At 54.5% G+C, this 19,555-nt stretch overlaps 7 protein-coding genes across 7 annotated transcripts; 4 read left to right on the forward strand and 3 right to left on the reverse strand.

Annotated features, from left to right (window-relative positions):
• Positions 1 to 1,039: 1,039 nt before the first annotated feature.
• Positions 1,040 to 1,869, reverse strand: B0T26DRAFT_701622 (uncharacterized protein). The gene has a single exon (XM_060441602.1). The coding sequence runs from the start codon at positions 1,831 to 1,833 to the stop codon at positions 1,369 to 1,371; it is 465 nt and encodes a 154-aa protein (XP_060298094.1). The 5' UTR covers positions 1,834 to 1,869; the 3' UTR covers positions 1,040 to 1,368.
• Positions 1,870 to 5,093: 3,224 nt separating this feature from the next.
• On the reverse strand, positions 5,094 to 8,115 carry B0T26DRAFT_749610 (Lon protease-like protein 2, peroxisomal; the record flags this gene model as incomplete). The annotated part of the gene is made up of 3 exons (XM_060445127.1): positions 5,094 to 5,181; positions 5,258 to 5,427; positions 5,563 to 8,115. The coding sequence occupies 3 exons, from the start codon at positions 8,113 to 8,115 to the stop codon at positions 5,094 to 5,096; spliced, it is 2,811 nt and encodes a 936-aa protein (XP_060298095.1).
• Positions 8,116 to 10,443: 2,328 nt separating this feature from the next.
• B0T26DRAFT_673907 (mate-domain-containing protein) lies at positions 10,444 to 12,505 on the forward strand (the record flags this gene model as incomplete). The annotated part of the gene is made up of 3 exons (XM_060439651.1): positions 10,444 to 11,958; positions 12,039 to 12,367; positions 12,418 to 12,505. The coding sequence occupies 3 exons, from the start codon at positions 10,444 to 10,446 to the stop codon at positions 12,503 to 12,505; spliced, it is 1,932 nt and encodes a 643-aa protein (XP_060298096.1).
• A 416-nt stretch (positions 12,506 to 12,921) lies between these two features.
• Positions 12,922 to 14,147, forward strand: B0T26DRAFT_205904 (NUDIX hydrolase domain-like protein). Its single transcript, XM_060433768.1, has 3 exons — positions 12,922 to 13,248; positions 13,362 to 13,700; positions 13,821 to 14,147. Exons 1-3 carry the CDS (start codon positions 13,044 to 13,046, stop codon positions 14,054 to 14,056), a joined length of 780 nt encoding a protein of 259 aa, XP_060298097.1. The 5' UTR covers positions 12,922 to 13,043; the 3' UTR covers positions 14,057 to 14,147.
• A 1,643-nt stretch (positions 14,148 to 15,790) lies between these two features.
• B0T26DRAFT_205956 (acetyltransferase) lies at positions 15,791 to 17,401 on the forward strand. Its single transcript, XM_060433770.1, has 4 exons — positions 15,791 to 16,010; positions 16,166 to 16,519; positions 16,740 to 16,992; positions 17,110 to 17,401. The coding sequence occupies exons 2-4, from the start codon at positions 16,200 to 16,202 to the stop codon at positions 17,374 to 17,376; spliced, it is 840 nt and encodes a 279-aa protein (XP_060298098.1). The 5' UTR covers positions 15,791 to 16,010; positions 16,166 to 16,199; the 3' UTR covers positions 17,377 to 17,401.
• A 17-nt stretch (positions 17,402 to 17,418) lies between these two features.
• Positions 17,419 to 18,130, forward strand: B0T26DRAFT_205908 (uncharacterized protein). The gene has a single exon (XM_060433769.1). The coding sequence runs from the start codon at positions 17,520 to 17,522 to the stop codon at positions 18,003 to 18,005; it is 486 nt and encodes a 161-aa protein (XP_060298099.1). The 5' UTR covers positions 17,419 to 17,519; the 3' UTR covers positions 18,006 to 18,130.
• A 124-nt stretch (positions 18,131 to 18,254) lies between these two features.
• On the reverse strand, positions 18,255 to 19,425 carry B0T26DRAFT_800986 (uncharacterized protein; the record flags this gene model as incomplete). The annotated part of the gene is made up of 3 exons (XM_060447017.1): positions 19,290 to 19,425; positions 19,097 to 19,218; positions 18,255 to 18,998 (listed from the first exon to the last, which is right to left on the reverse strand). Exons 1-3 carry the CDS (start codon positions 19,291 to 19,293, stop codon positions 18,255 to 18,257), a joined length of 870 nt encoding a protein of 289 aa, XP_060298100.1. The 5' UTR covers positions 19,294 to 19,425.
• Between the last annotated feature and the right edge of the window lie 130 nt (positions 19,426 to 19,555).

Genomic DNA, 19,555 nt, shown 5'->3' on the forward strand with positions numbered 1-19,555 from the left:
CACTCGCTTGCGGCTTGGAGCAACGCTGTCCGACATGTCTCATTTGCTGGCTTCTCCTTGTCTGAAAAGATGACGATACAGTCAGTCATCGAATAGAGGCTTACGCAGCGTGTTTTACTTTTGTGCTGTAGTAGCCTCTTTCCGCGCCGCCAATACACGCTCCGGAGCGCGATACACTCAACACTAACTCTATAGGCATGCCGCTGCTAATCAGCTGGCCATGCTCGTCCTCAACGTCACCATCCTACTTGGAGCCGGTTGCTAGCTGGCTGCTGGTTGGCTAGCAGACAGATAGACAGACAGACAGACAGACAGACAGACGAGCACGGCCCGGGATCCGACCCGTCCTACTCCTACCCGGCCACACATCGGCTCGGTAACCTTCCTACTGAAAGTAGTTACATGCTACATGCCATCCCAAGGAGTCTGCAACTCTCTGGCTCGAGGCTCGAGGCTTGAGGCTTTGATTGCAAGTCGTATTCAGCTTGACAATGAAATCGTGTTGACTACTCCTTTATAACCGAAAAGACAAAAAGGGGAAGAAAATAGACGCAGCAGCAAATGTAGCTTGAACAGTCCTAAACAAGGGGATAGTAGCGGGAAACGCTGCGGTACTTTTCCCCGCGAGGAAGTCTATTTACTTGTAACAAACAGGGAACCGGGTTCCGGGAGATTTGGTTCCCTCTCTCCCTTCTTCTGTCCTTCTATTCTTAGTCACTGTGCTGTCAAAAAGGGAGAAGACAGTCACCTTCAGACATAGCCAGAATAATATATGCTCTCTCTTAATGCCGGGTACGATAAGGTTTCATACTATTTGTCTTTTTTGTTGTGTTGTGGGTATTCCATGGGTTTTGGAGTTTATTTGGGGCGGGTGAGGGTGCCTGCCCCTTTATTACACTTTGCTTTCATCAGATCAGACTGACTCGACCGCCGCGTTGTCTCCCTGGTCCGTCCCAAGCCCGTCCGCCCGCCGCTTGGCGGATGGCGGTCCAAAGGTTCAATACTCTTGTTGCTGGTTACTAGGCTTGCTTGCTTGATGTTTCTTTTTTTGTTTTCTTTGGGGGGGGGGGGCGCATCTCAGGCTATCTGTCTATCTGATGGTGAGGCTCTGGAGGAGAGGGTTGTTGTGGACAGAGAGAGTGGTTGGAAATGGGTAGGTTATTTTATCTCCTACTCTCGCACACTATTTTACCTTCCTCTCACTCCTTGATCGGATATTTTGTTTACTCGTGCCGTGAAGCTTGGGCGGTGGGTAGGTATTTAACCTGTTTTATATTTACATGGTCGTGGGAAATGCATTTGGAGAGATGTATCATGTTGTGTATTGCAGCAATCTGAGGATATCTAGGTGGCCTGCTTTTTTATGTCTCATTCTCTCGTCCAGCGGGGGAAATGGTATATTTGGCGAAGAATCGACAACTGTGTCGACAGTATTCTTCTTTTCTCTGTGGCTACTTTCCTATACCATGCGGCGTTTACTCGGTAGAGTTGCTGACTTCTCCTTCCTCCTTCCTTTCTTCTCACATTCGTAACATCCATATAGTCTTCTGAGTGCATTATTAGCCATCGTACTTGACTGGTGCACAAACGGAAGAGCCTAAATACCGGAACCGGAAGGATTTTGTCAGAAGGGGGGTCACTAGCTGCCGTATTGCAGGCTGGGATTAATGGGGAAGGGAGATAAACGGAGGAAAAGGGCGAACAATCCCTAGTAAGACATCGGCTGTCTAGAAACCCGGGTGATGGACTCGTGCGGGTAGCTGGGGAAAGGAAAGGCGTTGGCGGGCTCTCTCGCAGGTGTTTCTCGTCTAGACGAATTTGGTGTGCCGTCATGGGCCGTCCATGTCTCGGGTATCGAGAGTTTGTTTGCGCCGTATCACCTGGTGCTTGCTGTCGCGAACTCACACAGGAGCAATGTTAAGACCCGGCTGCGTGATGTGTGTGGGTGTGGGTGTGGGTGTGTCCCCCATGTTTGTTAGAGACCGAGGTTGTCTCTGTCCCTGTCTCGCTGCTGCCCGTTAGGGGGTAAGACTTTGCCACGAGGTCCCCTCGGAGCTAGCAATAAAAACAAATAACAGCTCCTGACGGAGACAAGGCTGTTCTTTTCGCGGATAAATTTGGGATTGAATCACGTCCGTCATCTCTGTCACATCGTGGGACACTAACATCTTGTCATATCCGTATGTGGATGCGGTCACTGTTAGTTGATTGATTATTGGTAAGGGGAAACCGGTTCTGTTTATTCTGGAGCTCAATCTCCCGTTGGCGAAACGGAAGGTTGATTTGGCGCAAGACTGGTGCTATGCCGTTGAAGATACTTCAAAGAGGATATCTTAGCTCCCATTGAGTGAAAAGCATACATCTAAACCTCAGGGGGCCACGTTTCTATCATCTCAAAGCGCCGCCAGTGCATCTATTTCCCTTCAGCCTGTCACCTTTCCGAAAATTTTCAATCTCTATACTTGTCCTACATACAACTGCTACTTGACTATGTTATTTCTACCCTACAGGAAATGTTAAGGGGGAACCGGTAGTCTGTACGCTTGACCATTCCCCACTGTATCGTAACTCTGATTCAGGTGAGCAAAGGAGTGTGCGTAAACAAAGTGACCACTCAGTAGCGTCAAGACGTAAATTAGAGTCATGCTACAACACAACAGAGCACAGTGAATTTGATAGAGACGTACTAGGCAAGTTCATCGTGTTGCGTTGGAACCCACGACACACAGGACTCGACGCGCTCTTGTCCCTTACACGTCATGTCCGTATTCCATCATCGGCAACGATCGACAGAGACAGCAGGTGTTTATGGCGTGATTGAGCAGAACATTTCTGGTCTTGAGCCCGTCCTAGGTCACGGCGATAACGCGAATGGAACATATAACGTTACGCCGGGAGCAAGAGGAATATTCCAATCCTAGTCTTCCTCTTCACACAAGACCTTGGTGTACACGCGGCATCATTTTAATCCCCGACCGTCTTTCCACTTCCTCAACCTCCTTTCTATAAACGGGAGAATAAGAATCCGGACAACGCGGGCCGTGCGGTGTGGGATCGCCGGTAGGTATAACAAGACGAGAGAGACGGGAGCAGTTCGCACTGTCGTACCACCATTGTACCACCGTGTCCATGTCCATGTCCAGCTCGCACTGAGAATGAAAAGGTTAAAGTTGAGTTGCACTGCCTTGGTGACTTGTGCTATAGTCGTGCTCATGCCCATCCATATATCCGAAAAGAGCAGGAATGGGAGAAAGAGCATGTGCTCGTCGTGCAAAGGTAGAAAGGTCACAGGCAGGCGAAGAAGAAAAAAGGAGAGGCGAGGGTGCAAAGTAAACAGAATCTGTTAGTTGTCATCTGGCTGGCAACCTCTTTTGCGCGGCCCCGGATATTACGACTAAAACATTTTCTACGTATGAACAAAAAACGAGGGACGCGCAAAAAACAAAACAAGAACCCACCTCATCTCGGCCACAAAGGTACCACGTCAACCAAGACTAAGACTAGAAAGGAAAGCGAGAATAACCTTCGTAGCCCTTGGGAGCCTAGCCCATGGTATGTACAACAAAAGATAATACCCAAAATACAAAACCCCAGGAAACCGCCTCTTGCGGAGGGGAGGTGTGGGGGGAAGGGACTCTTGTTTCCGGACCGAGGCTATTCTCTTCGTCTTGGGAACTTGGGAGGGAACACTTGGATCCTTGCCAACCAACCCGTGTACTGTGTACCGATATTTCCCTGGCCCGTCATTGCAATTGCCCAACAACAACAACATACGAACCTCCTGCGCAAGGTTACTTACCTACTATTACTTACCACCCTCTCGCCTCCCCGCCCCCTCCTCCCATTGGTGACAGGTTATGCCTGAGACGGGGGTACTCGGACATATCGAGTTGGTCCTCCCCGGAATGAGGGGGGGGCCTACTTATCTCGACTCCGCCCCAACACACCCGTCACCGCCCGCATGTATATACACCTGTACCTATATATATCAACACGTAGATACACAGGGAACAACAGCAGTGGCATTGAATGCTCCACCGTGACACCCGCCATGGTGTAATGCAACTGAGTGTGTGGCCAGGTAAGTAGTCAAGTACGTGATTAGGTACCTGGCACGAAATCCCGTAGCAAAAAAAAAGCAACCAAAAACAAAAATAGCAAAATACATGGCATGTGAAGAAAGAGAAGAAAGACAGACAGACAGACGCAAGAGCAAGAAACCCTGCGCTCCCGCTCCCACTCTCAGGCCACCGCCATCAACACCGTCGCAAAGGAGCCGTCACAGTGCCTAGGTAAGTATGTCATCTATCTGAACCCGGGGAAGTGTGACAGTAAGGGGGGGTGTGTGTATGTCTATGAACAATGTGTGTGCGTGTGAGAGGGAGGAAACAGATGGACAGGCAGGCAGGCACTCTATTTGCGACGTGAGCATTGTAGCTCAGACACACCTACACATGCACACATAGACACATAGGCGCGCGCGTACACGGCAGGAGTAGCAATGTCAGTATACAAGAGAGTTATGAAGAATAATAAAAGAATACCTCTGTAAAAATACGAAAAAGAAAAGAAGACAAGAACAAGTTAGTTCCGAGTATAGAGGACAAGGATACCGACACCTGCACACAAGCAAGCGAGTACATGCGCAAACTCTGAAGAAGATGGAGAGAATGATTCAAGAAAGAAGAGACGAAGAAAAAAAATACGCTATGCGTGTGTGCCGCGGTGCGACATCGGACAAAACGAAATAAATGAATTTTGAACGATGCTCGCATGTATGTATGCCTGTCTGTCCCGTCTCCCAACAGTATTTTTTTGCAAAACAAGATGGCACTACTAACGAACGGCCGAGACAATGTGCTAGGAAAACAGAGACAACCTAATGGGATGGGAGTACAGCACAGTCGTAAAAAGGATTTTCTTTTTTTATAAAACACACGACAAACCACTCCAAACTCATAATTATAAGCCGCGGCTGTCGTCACACCCGGCTCCGCTTGCCTGTTCCCGCTTTCCCGCGCGTCTACCTACCTAGACACGACCGCCTGCCTACCTGACTGCCTAAATACCTCCCCATATGCCGTGCGCGCCTTTCACAGCCGGCTCTGCACGCCCGGGTACTCGTGCTCGTTGGGCCAGTGGCCATCAGGCCAGACGTAACGAATGGCTTCCCAGATATGGCTGGAGGCCGCCACAGCAGCCGAGTCAGCATCCAAGCCGAGACAGAAAATCATGGATAGAGGAAAACAAAACTTACCCAACGTGAATAATCTCCAGCCCGTCTTTGACCTCTTGCGGCAAGTCTTTGACGTCCTTGGCGTTCTGCGCAGGCAGTAGCACTGTCTTGACCCCGGCTCGGAGCGCTCCGATGAGTTTTTCCTTGATTCCTCCGACGGCGGTAACACGTCCTCTTAGGGAAATTTCTCCCTGTCATCATAATCAGCACACCAATCCGCCGGTAGCATCTGCATAACGGACGTAAAGAAAAGGTTGCGTGTGTCTTGTGCGCGTCTTCCATGGTGAGAGGGGGGTTGTGCGTTAAAAAGTCATCTTTTTACTCACCGTCATGGCCATCGTCGGTGGCACCGCCTTCCCGGAGAAGAGAGAAATGAGCGCAATGGCCTGCGAGATGCCGCTGCTGGGTCCGTCCTTTGGAATAGAGCCCGACGGGCAGTGCACATGGATGCTTCTGTTCTGCATGATGTTCTCGGCCGGGTTCTGCGTTAGACCGAGCTCAAAGGCATGTGCCTTGACCCACGTCAGGGCCACCTCGACACTCTCCTTGAGCACGTCGCCGAGCTTGCCAGTCAGCTGCACGCTCCCGTTGCCCGGCATGTCGGCAACCTCGATAAACAGGATGCTCCCGTTGCCTCCGGAGCTGTACGCCACCAGGCCCGTAACGATGCCCGGCCGGCTCGTCTTCTCGGCTATCTCCTCTTCAAACCTCTCAATGCCAAGAAACCTCTCCAAGTCGTCAACACTCAGCTGCGGGCTGTACTTCTCGGGATGCCCCGTGTCCTTGGCGTCGGCAAACTCGACCGCCTTCCCGCGCAAGACGGACGAGAGCTCGCGTTCCAAGTTGCGCACCCCGGCCTCGCGCGTGTACGACTCGATGATCTTGGATACAACCTCGTCGCTGAACACGACCTGGTCCGCGCTGAGCCCATTGACCCGGATCTGCTTGGGTATCAGGTGCTGCATGGCAATATGCCGCTTCTCCAGCGTGGTATAGCCCGGGATGTAGATCGTCTCCATGCGGTCCAGCAGCGGCGGCGGGATCGTATCGAGGCTGTTCGCCGTCGCGATGAAGAGGACCTTGCTGAGGTCGATGGGTATGTTGATGTAGTGGTCGGTGAAACTATTGTTCTGCTCGGGATCCAGCACCTCGAGCATGGCCGCCGACGGGTCTCCGTGCACGTTGGAGCCGCTTACCTTGTCGATCTCGTCGAGCAGGAAAACCGGATTTGCCACGCCGACCTTCTTCAGGCCCTGGGCGATGAGACCAGGCATAGCAGCCACGTAGGTTCGCCTGTGACCGCGGATTTCAGCCTCGTCCCTGACGCCGCCCAGCGAGATGCGATGGAATTTTCTCCCCAGCGCCGTGGCTACCGATCGTGCGAGGCTTGTCTTGCCGACGCCTGGGGGACCAACCAGGAGCATGATTGGAGACTTGTCAATCATCCGTTTGCTCCGCAAGACTTCGATCTTGGCGCTATTCGCCTTCATCTTCTCTTCCGCCAAGCTCGGGTCCGGCGTGCTGACCGTTTGGGCGCCGTCATCCTTGGAAGGCTCGGGCACGCCTGCATCCTGCTCTACCTGCTTAATCTGCGCGTCAACTTCATCATTGATGGACTGCTTTAACCTCAGGACGGCCAGATACTCCAGTAGCCGCTTCTTGACTTTTTCTAATCCGTAATGATCGTCATCTAGCTGCTTCCTGGCCAGAGTCAGCGTCTGGGGGCCGAGGCGATCGTCTGTTGTGATTGTCCAGGGGATGTCGGCCAGGGTTTCGAGGTAAGTCCGAGTCACGGCATACTCTGCCTGGGCAGGGTGAATCTTCTTCAGCCTCTTGATTTCCCTGTCGGCGACTTTTGCGGCCTCGGGAGACAGTTTCGCGGCATCAAGTCTCTTCTTCAATTCCTCTATCTCATTGGGCTCGTGGTCGTCGTCCGAGTTCCCACCGGACTGGCCCAAGATGCCAGGCGCGGGTGCTTTAGAACCTTGCCTAGCCTTTCCGGGAGTTAGAAACCTTTCTATCTCTTTCCGTGCCGTGTCGGGGTCGACCGAGAATGGCAGGGCTGTAGATGTGACGGCGGTAATCTTCATGCTGTTCTTGATGTTGCCGACCTGGCGATCCAGCAGCTCAATGACCTTGACGACGCGATCCTTGACATCTAGCAAAGCCAGGACCTGGAGCTTCTCCTCGTACGAGGACTCGACTATGTTTGCCATGAAATCAGCCAGCGCGCCTGGTTGCTTCTGCTTGGAGATGAAGATGTCGAGCCGCCGTGCCAGGAGAGGGGTCAGGCTTGGGGCGCTGCCGGACCGCGGGAGGATGGCCGAGAGCCTCAGGATGGCCACCAGCTCCCGCGACAAGAGCTTGAGGTGCTGAAAGAGCTCCTCGAGCGCAGGGTCGGGGAGAGGGACATCGTCCTGGTAGTAAACCACCTTGCCCTCGAGATAGGGCTTGTCTGCGTAGATCTTGTCGACACGCAGGCGCGCGACGCCCTCGACGAGCAAAGTGAACTCGCCTGTGCCGCGACCCTCGACGCCTGTTATCTTGGCGGCAACGCCCCAGCCGAAGAGGTCGGCCTTGGTGGGCTTTGGGACATCGGCGTCGGAGCGGTCCGGGCTAGGCGGGTCTTGTTCGGTCTGGAGCAGGAGCTGGCCATTGGGGCCGAGGAGAGGCGAGGCGAAGGGCACGCAGGCGATGGGGACCGTGTCGATGCGCCCGTTGGGGGCCTTGGAGGCGGCGCGCGTGTAGACGGCGGCGAGCAGCGATGCGATGTCGGGGCGATTCGGCGAGACAGCGATGCGCTGGACGACGCCCGGCAGCAACACAGTGCCCCGGGGTAGTGTGATGACAGGGAGGGTAGCTGCCTGTGCCCGAGCCATGAAGCGGATGGGGGTGCAACGACGGAGCCGCGTCTGTTTGATGCTGATGCGAGACGGCGGATTGCGGCTGCGTTGGTCTTCGTTTCAGGAGGGCGGGCAGGAATGCGCAGGTGTTGGTTGTTCGTGGCGTGTGTGCTATGTTGAATTGCGTTGTGTCGTATCAAAATCGGATCGCCCGAGACAGGTTGACGGACGGGATGACGAACGGAGCTTTCCTCTCATCAATACTTGATTAGAATAATGGACGTAGTCCGAAGATCGGATAGGCTGGCGTGTCAAGTATATGATATGTTGGTTCGCGGCGAAATCAATCGTGCGAAACGGGCGTGGATGGGAATGGGCTGGCGTAAAAGCGGCGTTAACCTAGGCGCCTAGTGGGTGTTGGTGTTGATGGAGTTGTGGTTGGCTTCCATGCTGCGAACGTCGGGCGAAGCTTCCATGCATTCAGTACTGATTGATGCTCACTCAGCCGAGGCACCGTACCGTGTCCGTGACTCTCCCTCGTTGCCAAGCCAAGCGTCTTCAGCGGGTGGCAAGCAAAGAACGGGGCAAGCTGGGGTCACCCATGTGCCGCCCATGGGTACAGCGGGTGCAGGTGCAGGCGGGCGATCGCTGGTGGGCACTAGCGGCCACAGCGCCCGCCGCCTGCGCCGCCTGCTTGGAACCGCCTCCATGGAACTTCCATTCCATCAACCGGGCTACGGACTCTCTTACGCGGGTGCTTGACAGCCCACAGATTCCCGACTTGCCTACTGCTACCCTATACTAAGATATTCATTAGTGGCCGCTTCGATGCCTCCCTGAGGATGTGGCACAGCTTTCCTTGAGGAGCTAATGCATGTTGTTTGGCTCGGCAACTCGCCGAGATTGCTAGAGGCTACCCGGGCGAATTTTGTGGCTGCCTTCCATCCTTTGGTACGACGACGGCCCGGCGAGCGGCCCCGTGCTTGGCGTGTTAGTCGGCTCAACCGTTGCTCCGCCTTGATGTTAGGTACGATTGTATCTATCGGCGCCCCTTGGATCTGGGCTTCAAAAGTACCAATTGAAGTGGCTAAAACTGTCTTCGAGCCCTATTCTGCCTGTTTATTGTAAATTTGGGCATTTTGCTGTCCAATTGTTGTTGCCTAGAATATGGTCTTCTTTGGGCCGCGGCGCCCCTTTCTCGCACCTGAAGTCGACCTTGTACACATCTTTTGGTTTTTTTTTTTTTTTTGGGGGGGGGGGGTTCACTCTCATTTGGCCACCTCGAAGGCATGTGACAAACGAAGAGGGGGGAGGGGGATGAATAGTGCAAAGCTGGAACATTGTATACGCGTCAGGTTGCTTTGACAAGATTCACAGTCATCAGTATCAAAAAGGGAAAGATCCCAGAACCCTCCGGCCTACTCCACCAATACTTTAGATAGGTGCCTCAGCTCCTCCCCCCCCGGTAGAGGCTGGCCGCTTATACATAATTACGAAATGAAAGAAGTGTCTGTTCCTGGAGGCTAATAGGTCTCAACTATCGTCTAAGGGATTAACAATGAAACCTGGAATTTGAGAAGCGTGGACGAGGTGGACAAGTACCTAGGTACATAATGAGGAGATAATAAATCCTCCTAGGATCTAGGGGTTGTTACGAGAGGCACATGGCAACCACCCTGCCTTATAGGAACCAAAGAAGGTATAGATCGCACTAGACACAAAAGCCTGGCAAGGTTAAAGAGCGACAACCATAGGATTGACTAGCCGGGCTGATAAATTCCCCGATTTGTTCGCAATTCGCGAAGTCCTCCCTATACTCCGAGACCTACCGTCCCAAGACAATCGAAAAGAAGCAGGGTGGTTTAAGTGTCAACCTTGAGTATGTAACAGCTACTTGTCTCAGCGTGACGGCGAGGTCCCCCTCAGCACCCGGGAGAATGGGCGGCGAGACTTCCTATCGCCCAGAAAGGAAGAGAGTTCCAGGTGTAGTCAACCAACCGCAATATTTCCGAAGTTCCCTTGGACCAGTTGAACAAGCTAGTCTCGTGATATTGGCACAGCTCCAGGGCGGGCTTCAAAGGGGCGTCGATCCAAGCCAGCATGGCGTCGCCATGCGGACGCCATCACTTGCAGTCCGAGGCGCGTGGCAGAGTCCGCCAGACGGTTGGAGATCGCATGGCACAGACGACTTGCTATTTCTCTTGGTCAGTGTATTTGGGTAGTTCCCCGTGTCTTAGGTTTTCCGTTACGCCCCAATGGCAGTAACATCGCTGGCTCCGCTCGAGCCTTGACCTCACAATCTCACCCACAATAATCGCTCTTCGAGAATCAAATGAGTCTAGACATTTTTAAAAGAAATCAAGAATGACGTTTAGCCCAAGTCAACCTATCCCGACAGGGAGACAAGAAGGGACAGCCCGTGGGCTTGCGGCTTCGTTTGGGACCTCGTTCCGTTCTCCGTCGCCTTTGGCTCACGAGTCTCTCGCGCGAGACTTGGAGGAGTGCTCGGATGGTGACGACAAGGAGGTTGGCCTCAAAAGGGAGGAAGATGGAAGCGACTCCGAGGGTGGTATTGGGCCCTCGCTGTACCGGGCCCCTAGTGGCATTGCTTTTGGGGCTACGAGGCCTTCTTTGAGCCCGGGAGGCTTTGACGAGGCACCCCTCACCCGGCTGGAACGGACACGTAGCCTCGAAGAAGAGCGCTCGCTGCTTCATGACAACCACATCCTCCCGAACAAGGAACAAGTCGCCCACTTCCAAGGCCCCCTAGGTGCCATATACAGGCGGATATTCGGCATCAGTTTGCCGCGGCAGCCGCCTGATGCGGAGGCTCCTCGGATTGTCGTCGGCTTGTCCGAGACTTCGCCCTTGCTCGGAAAAAGCGTCAGTATACGCTCGACCCCGGAAAACCTTAAAAGACAATGGGAGGAGGCAGTCGCCGCGGGACAAATCAAGACGACATGGCAGAGGGAGGCTAGAACTATAGCCGTGTACTCGAGGTCTCTGGTGGTCACCTTCTTGCTGCAGTATTCGCTCAACGCCACACCCATCTTCACAGTCGGCAGGCTAGGCACGCTCGAGCTCGGCGCTGTCTCGCTCGCCTCCATGACGGCAAATATTACCTGTTACTGCCCAATACAGGGCCTTGCGACCAGTCTCGACACCCTCTGCGGACAGGCCTATGGGTCCGGGCACAAGCAACTCGTCGGATTGCAGTTGCAGAGGATGATATACTTTCTGCTTCTGATCCTCGTGCCAATTGCGGCCATCTGGCTGAGTGCCGAGCCAATACTGGCCGCCATGATTGAGCCACAGAGTGCTGCTCTTGCGGCTTCCTACCTCCGCATCATTCTGCTAGGGGCTCCCGCCTATGCCGTCTTCGAGGCCGGCAAGCGATTCGTGCAGGCACAGGGCTTGTTCCATGCGACAACATATGTGCTTCTCGTTGCCGCGCCCACCAACATATTGCTAAACTGGCTGTTCGTCTGGAAGCTCGGATGGGGATTCAACGGAGCGCCGGTGGCGGTGGCAATCACGCAAAACATGCTTCCCCTGTTTCTTTTCCTGTATGTCTGGCTGGTCGATGGCTCCGAAGCATGGGGTGGGTTCAGGCGCGCCGCATTCAGGAACTGGGGGCCCATGGTCAGGCTCGCTCTGCCTGGCATGGTCATGGTGGTGGCCGAATGGTTTGCATTTGAGATACTGACGCTCGCCTCGGGGAGGATTGGCATCGAGTACATGGCGGCTCAGAGCGCCTTGGTGGCAGTGACGAGCACGCTCTTCCAGATCCCGTTCCCGCTCTCCGTCGCCGGATCGACCCGAGTCGCCAACCTCATCGGGGCCCAGCTCGTGGATGCTGCGAAGACGTCTGCTAGAGTGGTGAGTACCTAGCTACCGATCAACTCAATGGCTTTTGTATTCCCTAGAAAAGCAGCTGATCTAACTGACATGAAAAAAAGACATTTGCCAGTGGGCTGATCGTGGGGCTCTTCAACTTGACGCTCCTCTTGATTTTCAGAAATCACATTCCAGCGCTATTCACTCGTGACAGTGAAGTCATCGAGCTGATAGCCAAGACACTCCCTATCTGCGCCGTCATGCACTTGTTTGACTGCGTGGCTGCCATGTCGCATGGGCTGCTACGTGGCATTGGCCGCCAGGAGTTTGGAGGTTACGCCAATCTGGCGTGCTACTACCTAGTTGGCTTGCCAATATCACTAGGGCTTGGATTTGGCCTTGATTGGGAGATCACAGGCTTGTGGACTGGCGTCACGTTTGCCCTCTTTCTGTAAGTCTGCCCTGTTCCGGGACAAAAGCTCGTTGCTGACATGGCCGTAGTGTCTCTATGGTCGAATATTGGTTTATCTGGGCTTCTGACTGGGACCGAGCTGCCCACGAAGCCGAGACAAGAAACGCAGCCGGATAGAACCTTGAGAAGCACCATAATGTTTAAGTTAAAAGGCGCGAAGTCTGCGGCATGGGAGTAGGGAAATATGATGGTCCGTTTACTAATTTATGTCCTGAACTGTAGAAATGCAAAAACGCGAAGGAGATGCTCAGGCTTCCAATAAACAGCTCTCTGCTAAAGTTTTAGCGAGCACGTCTTAATGCTGTCAAGATAGGTAGGAACAAGATGGATATGGTCAGGTCTTTCCTCTCAGGGCAGACACATCCCATGGACGACTGCCCGTCAGTGCCTGGCCAGGAGTGGGGCCAAACTGCAGTGACATCCCGCCCCTCCAACCCACGATAAAGAATGGCAGGGGTCACCTACCGCCCAGCGTCGGCCCCTGTGTGCTTTTTCTAGAGTAGGATGGCACGTGCTCTGCAAGGCCCCTTTAGGGGACCCAGACATTTAAATTAGCACAATCTTGGTGGCCGTCGTCGCAGCAAAGAAAGGCTCAGTGACAAAACTCGCCATAGATTTTGAAAAGGTTGACTGGGAGAAAACAAATTGGGCGAAAATGTCGACCACCGTCACCGAGACGCAGACGCGCACGCGCGCGGCGCCCATCACGGCGGAGACAATACTGAGCCTCTTCCCAGACATCGACACGCGGAGCGATGCGCTTGAGGGCCACGACGAGGAGCAGATCCGCCTCATGGACGAGGTCTGCATTGTGACGGACGAGGGCGACTTGCCAATTGGCACCGCCAGCAAGAAACTATGTACGTCTTGACCTCGGCATGTCCTGCCCCCGAGACTCTAGATGGACAGACCAAATGGCCGGGCAATGAATGGTAGTCCGCAGGCTAACCATGTCACGATGCGCACTGGACAGGCCACCTCATGACCAACATCGACAAAGGACTTCTTCACCGGGCCTTTTCCGTCTTCCTCTTCAACAGCAAGAACGAGCTACTCCTTCAGCAGCGCGCGACGGAGAAGATCACGTTCCCCGACATGTGGACAAACACGTGCTGCTCCCACCCCCTTAACCTGGCCAACGAGACTGGCTCCAACCTTCCTGATTCCATCATGGGGGTCAAGCACGCTGCGCAGCGAAAGCTGGACCACGAGCTTGGCATCAAGAAGGAGCAGGTTCCCCTCGACGACTTTCACTTCCTGACGCGCATCCACTACAAGGCGCCGAGCGACGGCAAATGGGGCGAGCACGAGAGTAAGTGGCAAAATCAATCTTCACGGGGCGCCCCTCACATCCCTATCCCCATCCCCATCCCAATCCCCACTCACTGGGCGCGTTCCTCGGCGGTATACTGACCAAGGATCACCTATACAGTCGACTACATTCTTTTCATCAAGGCCGAGGTTGACGTGGACCCCAACGCGAACGAGGTCCAGGACACGCGGTACGTGTCAGCAGAAGAGCTCAAGAAGCTTTTCGACGACCCGAGCCTAAAGTTCACGCCGTGGTTCAAACTCATTTGCCAGTCGATGCTTTTCGAGTGGTGGGAGCACCTGGACTCGGGCCTGGAGAAGTACGAGAACGAGCAGGAGATCCGCAGGATGCTTTAAGGAATTAGGAATAGGGAACGGGGAACAGCGAAGGACTCAGGAGCGAGGCGTGAATGGGGATTCCCGACAGCCGACGCCGCCCGCGAAACAGAGGCTAATCCGATGTGGCCATTGGAGTGGGGGATTGACCAAACGCCGCCGGATTTGTTTTAAAGACTCAGTTACTATTGGTTGACATTTTAATGCCTGGGGTGTCCACTTTTATGCGCCGACGAGTAAGAAGTCATGAAACGAGCCGCTTACTTCTACTTTCAGCATCTCGCATTCACTGGGCGTGGGCTATTGGCCATAACTTGAAGAGGATTGATTTGACAACGAAACGGAGAGATCGGATGGGGGTTTTTATTAAGACACTACCCAACAACGAGTCTGGTGTTAATGCGGCCCATTGCTGGGTGGGAGAATTGGTAGCCGGCAATGACACGCACGCTTTTCTGACAAAGAACGAGCAGGAACTTGAAGCTTTACCGATGCAAGCAAGACATAACACAACCTAGCGGGTCTGATCTCGCTGACGGAGCAAAGCGAAGGGGCAGGCCGCAGTGCGAGCTTCGATTGCTTATCTCAACGTCCCCACCGGTGACACTCGTGTGCAGTCGATGGCTGCGTCACCTGACGGTCCTGCATGCTAACGTACATGTTTCGTGGGCCAAGACAAGCTGTGAATGGATCGCCGCGCCATGGCTTGCTGTCGTTGGAGGCGGCTTGATTGGGTGGGCCCGCGGAGCTGTTGTCAAACATCTCGGAGCAACCATCTTACCAAGATCAGCACGTTACCAGACGTCGACACCCGACTTGCCGGCCTACCGACATCCCACGAAGCCAGCCTGCTGGTTCGTCTGAGTCGCCACGGTTTGGTTTGCGTGTCTTGTCTGGACATGGCGGAAGCCCGGAGGCCGAGACCCCTTCCTTCCCCCCCCCCCCCACCCTACACAAAATGCAGTAGGCCAGCAGAGCCAGCAGCACAGCAGCACGGCTTGCAAAGCAGCCGGCGAGATCCCATCGAAACCTGTTCCCTCTTCCTCTAGGACGAGGGATCCGTGCCCAACTTGGAGCCGGCCCGCCCTCTCCTTCTCAGCCCCGTGCATGGCCGGAGGAAGCTGGCTGCCCAGCCGCCCGCTCACAGCCTCTCCATTGGCGGCGGGATCCGGACTCTGGCTATCTGCACCGTCCTCTGTCCTACCCCGAAGCAACCAAACATGCTGCAGTACAGGTGTGATTATGCGGCTCTCCTATCCATCCCCATCCCTTGGCCCAAACCGGGCAGGGCAGGCTTCTTGCATCATGTCCCATCCCTGTCTCATTGCGTCTCCTCCCGGCCAACCCAGCAGCACTGTCTCGATTGAGTCGTCAGGCAATCGACCCGGCCTCCTCCCTGCCCGTGCCCGTGCCCGTCTTGCCTGCGTAAGGTACATACATATTCAGCTCGGCGCCGACCTTGCCGTGCGTGCCCCTCCTCTCCCTCTCTCTCTCGCTTGACTTTCCTCACAGACCACCACCGACTGAGAATAGCACCTATCAAAACACACCAACCGCCTCAAGTCCCCCGCTTTGGGGGCAGTTCTCTCTCAGGAGCGCCAACACTTGCATTGTTGCCATCCATCTGCCTCGCTCTCTACAAACTCACCCATACAGTTATAAATAGCAGCATCCCGCCCGCAACAATTTGAACCTTTTCCTCTCGTCGTATCTCCGTCTCTATCTCCATCTCTTTAACGTTCAGCTCGTCTTCTACGTGACAACTTGGACCTTGCGTGCCCAACCCCTTGATCAATCGCTTCACAACTGCCAAATCGCAAAGAGGTCCTCCTTGCAAAGGCTACATTGATGTCTTCTGACCTTCGCACCGCCCTCAATTGTTTGCGCCACCCGTCACGGTTCATGCCACTTTCGAGAACACAACTGTCGAGAGTCCATACGGGTGATAGTATACAAAATATATCAAGTACATAAAGTGCGTTTTTGTCCAGCCTTTATTGTTGCCATGTTTTTATTTACTTTGCTTTTTGTAACGACGGGGGCACTACCCAACCCCACACCCCCTTTCCGTGTTACGCTATGTCTCTATAACCTTATGGTCCGCCGCTAACGGATGGCCCTCGCTTGCAGGAACAAGTGGCAAAGCTAGTCTTGTTTGCCCAGCATGGAGACCGTGAGCAGTACTAGTAGTAATTCCACCGTGACGCTGGTCGAGCTCAAGCGCTCGCTAGTCCCGCCGAAGTGGGAGGATGGCGTGCGTGTCGTCGGGATGTCAGAATGTAGGGAGGCGGCGCTGACGCTGGCACATGCCTTTGCTGCTGATGATTATGCCCAGTACCTAGCTGATCCCGGCGACATGGATGATATCTCGGCCGAGGACAAGTGGAAGCTGCACCTCGACATCACCACGTACACGGTCGCCGCCGGCTGCCTCGAGGGCCTCGTCACTACCGTCGGACCCGACTACGACAGCGTCGCGCTCTGGTATGGTCTTTCGTCTTTCTCTTCGTTCTGTCATCCCCCCCATTTGGTTACGCTCCCCTTATCCGCTTGACACCAATTTGTCTTCTCTCAAAATGGTTCCCCCTTTCTCACACATCCCCACCCATCTTCCTTACAGATTTACCACCGGCCCTCATACCTATAGCGCGTAGCCTGAACCTGGAAATGCTAACATGCCCGCCTCTTTGGCCTGCTCTTACAGGGTGCCACCCGGCAAGGAGCTAGACGGGTGGGTGGTGACCCTGCGAAGCGGGCTGTGGCGGCTCTACTTCCAGCTCTCGGCCGAGGGTCGCAAGCGCTATTTTGACGAGATCCTGCCGCTGCTTCACGAAACCAAGACTGGTGTGCTTGGCGACCGCGACGCCGACGCGTGGTATCTGGTCAACCTCGGCACCAAGCCCAACTCGCAGGGCCGTGGGTACGCCCAGCGTCTCCTCGAGGACATGTTCCACAAGGTGAGAGGCTTCTTTTCCCTCGTCCCTCCTCCCCTTTTCCTCTGCCCCCTTTTTTCCGCTCCCCCTACGAGTTCTTGCCATAGCTGACCTCGGATCCCCTTTTGCACAACACAACAGGTCGACGCCGAAGACCGCCCCATCTACCTCGAGTCGAGCTCGCAGGCCAACAACACATACTACGAAAAGTTTGGCTTCGAGGTCAAGCGCGAGATCTCGCTCACGCGCGGAAACGCGCCTGTGCGGCTGTGGATCATGGTTCGTGAGCCCAGGCCCGCCCGCAAGGTCGCTTACCACCACCACCACCAGTCTCCTACCAGCCCGATGATGATGAAAACCAAGAAGTTCCACATCGGCGCTGGTGCCGTTGCCGGTGTAAAGATGTGAGATGTGACCAAGGGCCGAGCTAGCTAGTGTAGCTATCCCAGGCGACTGACTATTGGCTGCCGAAAGGAAAGAGTAATGAAGACATGAGGAGGAGGATGATGAGGATTAGCCGGAGGGAGGCATTGCGTCTTGGGTAGAAGCCTATGTGGGTGAGTTTGCTTGCTATTTTCCCCCCATCCCCTATGTTTATTTCTTTTCTCATCCTTTCTCTTTCTGAGGTGACACGGGCTTTGAGAGAGACACGAGGAAACGATATGCTCATGAAAGTCGATCAACTCGACACTGTCCGGCTTCTGGTTGTGTGTGTTTTTTCCCCCCTCGCCACTCTACCTAGTGTGAGTAAAGCGCATCCAACATGCGGCTATGGTGGTCATGCTTCTTACCCCATTTCCCTATTCGTTTCAAAAACTGCCTTTATCCAACTTCTCTTCTCTACGCAGGCTAGATACTGGCCTGTCTCTAACCTCTATTTATTTGTCCCGGGCACGTTTCTGGTGGGTACATGCATGCATACATACCCTATACCACCTTTAGCTATAAAGCAACGTAGCCTGTTTTTAGATAGCAGCAGCAATATTAGCATCATCATTGCTGGCACAGTTTGTAGTCTCGTTGTTTATAGTGGTTGATGTTCACCCCGCCCCAACCCAACCGTACCGTGCCTAGACGAGATCTACCAGCGTGCCACATTATGGTAGTAGGAAGATCCGTCATCTGAGGCTGAAAAAAAACTAAACCGAAAAAAAAAACAGTCACGTGTGCTAGTTCCCGGCGCCCATGATAAAAAAAACCCGTCCGTCGTGATCCGAACCTTGCCTCTAGTTTTTTTCCTCTTTGAAGCAATCGCATCAAAAATGACAACCCCAGCACCTCTTCTTCTAGTAGTCCAGGATGGCCCACGTCTCGTCATCTACTGTAGTGTAGACCAGGCCGTTGCCCAGCAGCTCGTCGGCGGCGCCGATGACGTCTCGCACCGATAGGCCCGTGCCCTGGGCGACTAGGTTGAGGTGCAAGCCCTCGTTGCCGCCGGGCGAGTTGTGCAGGAAGTTGAACATGGTCCTTCCGTTGCGCGACACGGTGGCCAGCCGCGCGGTGTGTCCGCCGCCGGCCGCCTCGCTGCTGCCGTTGCCGCCGTCGGCAAACATGCTGTCGCCCCCACCACCACCACCGCCAGCGCCGCCGCCCTGGTCCCCTCCCCCGGACCCCGGACCGTTCGGCATGCCTTTCAGCAGGCACAGGTGCACGTACGTGGCCTCGAGCATGTGGTAGTTGACCTCGTTGAAATCCTCGATGGCGCGGATGTTGTGGGCGCCAATGTGCTTCTTGCCGTTGAAGCTGGTCAGGCGGCCCCACACGCGCACGTAGGCGTCGGGGCCGAACTTGGGGTCGCTATCGTCGGCCTTCTCGGCGTCAACCCACTTCTTGACGTCCATGACGGCCGTGCCGTCGTCCAGCTTGTACGTAATGTTGGTCGTCTGCGGGTTCACCGCCCGCACTTGCCCCACCACCGTCACCTGCGTCACCGGCGCGTTGTCGATCTTGAGCTCAGATCCCGGGTACGCCTCTTTGCAGTCCACCAGCTGCTTGAGCGTAATGGGGCGCAGCGAGTCGTCCGAGTAGTTCTATGTGTGTGTTTCTTCTGCGTCAGTAAAACAAGGCCGTGTGCAAATTGGGGCCAATATGTGTCGGTGTGTGTGTGTGTGTGTTGATTGTTTCGCACCTTTGGAGCAGCGCCGCCGCCTTGGCTGCCCGTTTGCGACCCTCCCATAAAGCCGCCGGCGTCGTCACCGCCCTGGGCGCCATAGTTGTTGCGCGAGTAGCCGCCGCCGCCGCCGTATGATGCTGCAGAGGAACAAAAAAGTCAGTACAGATCAAAACATGTTTCTCCCAGTTGAGAGAAAAAAAATACGTACTCATGATTCCGTTTGTGGGTGTGGAGTTACTATCGTGCACTGTTTCGTTTTGCTTTGCTTTGCGTAGGTCGGCGGATGGGTCGTGGATGGAAGATTGCGGGGTGGAATGCTAAGAGACGCGTCCAGAAATACAGACAATGAAAAAGACGCGACGGGCATCAAGCACCCACTATAGAACGCGAACCCCGCTAGGCCCGTGAGCAAATACAGTGCGATTATTGTGAGATTTTGAGAGTAGGATACAACCCCGCACTGTACTAGGCCCC

This window comes from Lasiosphaeria miniovina, assembly GCF_030549165.1.
Source record: "Lasiosphaeria miniovina strain SMH2392-1A chromosome Unknown B0T26scaffold_3, whole genome shotgun sequence".
Classification (NCBI taxonomy): Eukaryota; Fungi; Ascomycota; class Sordariomycetes; order Sordariales; family Lasiosphaeriaceae; genus Lasiosphaeria; species Lasiosphaeria miniovina.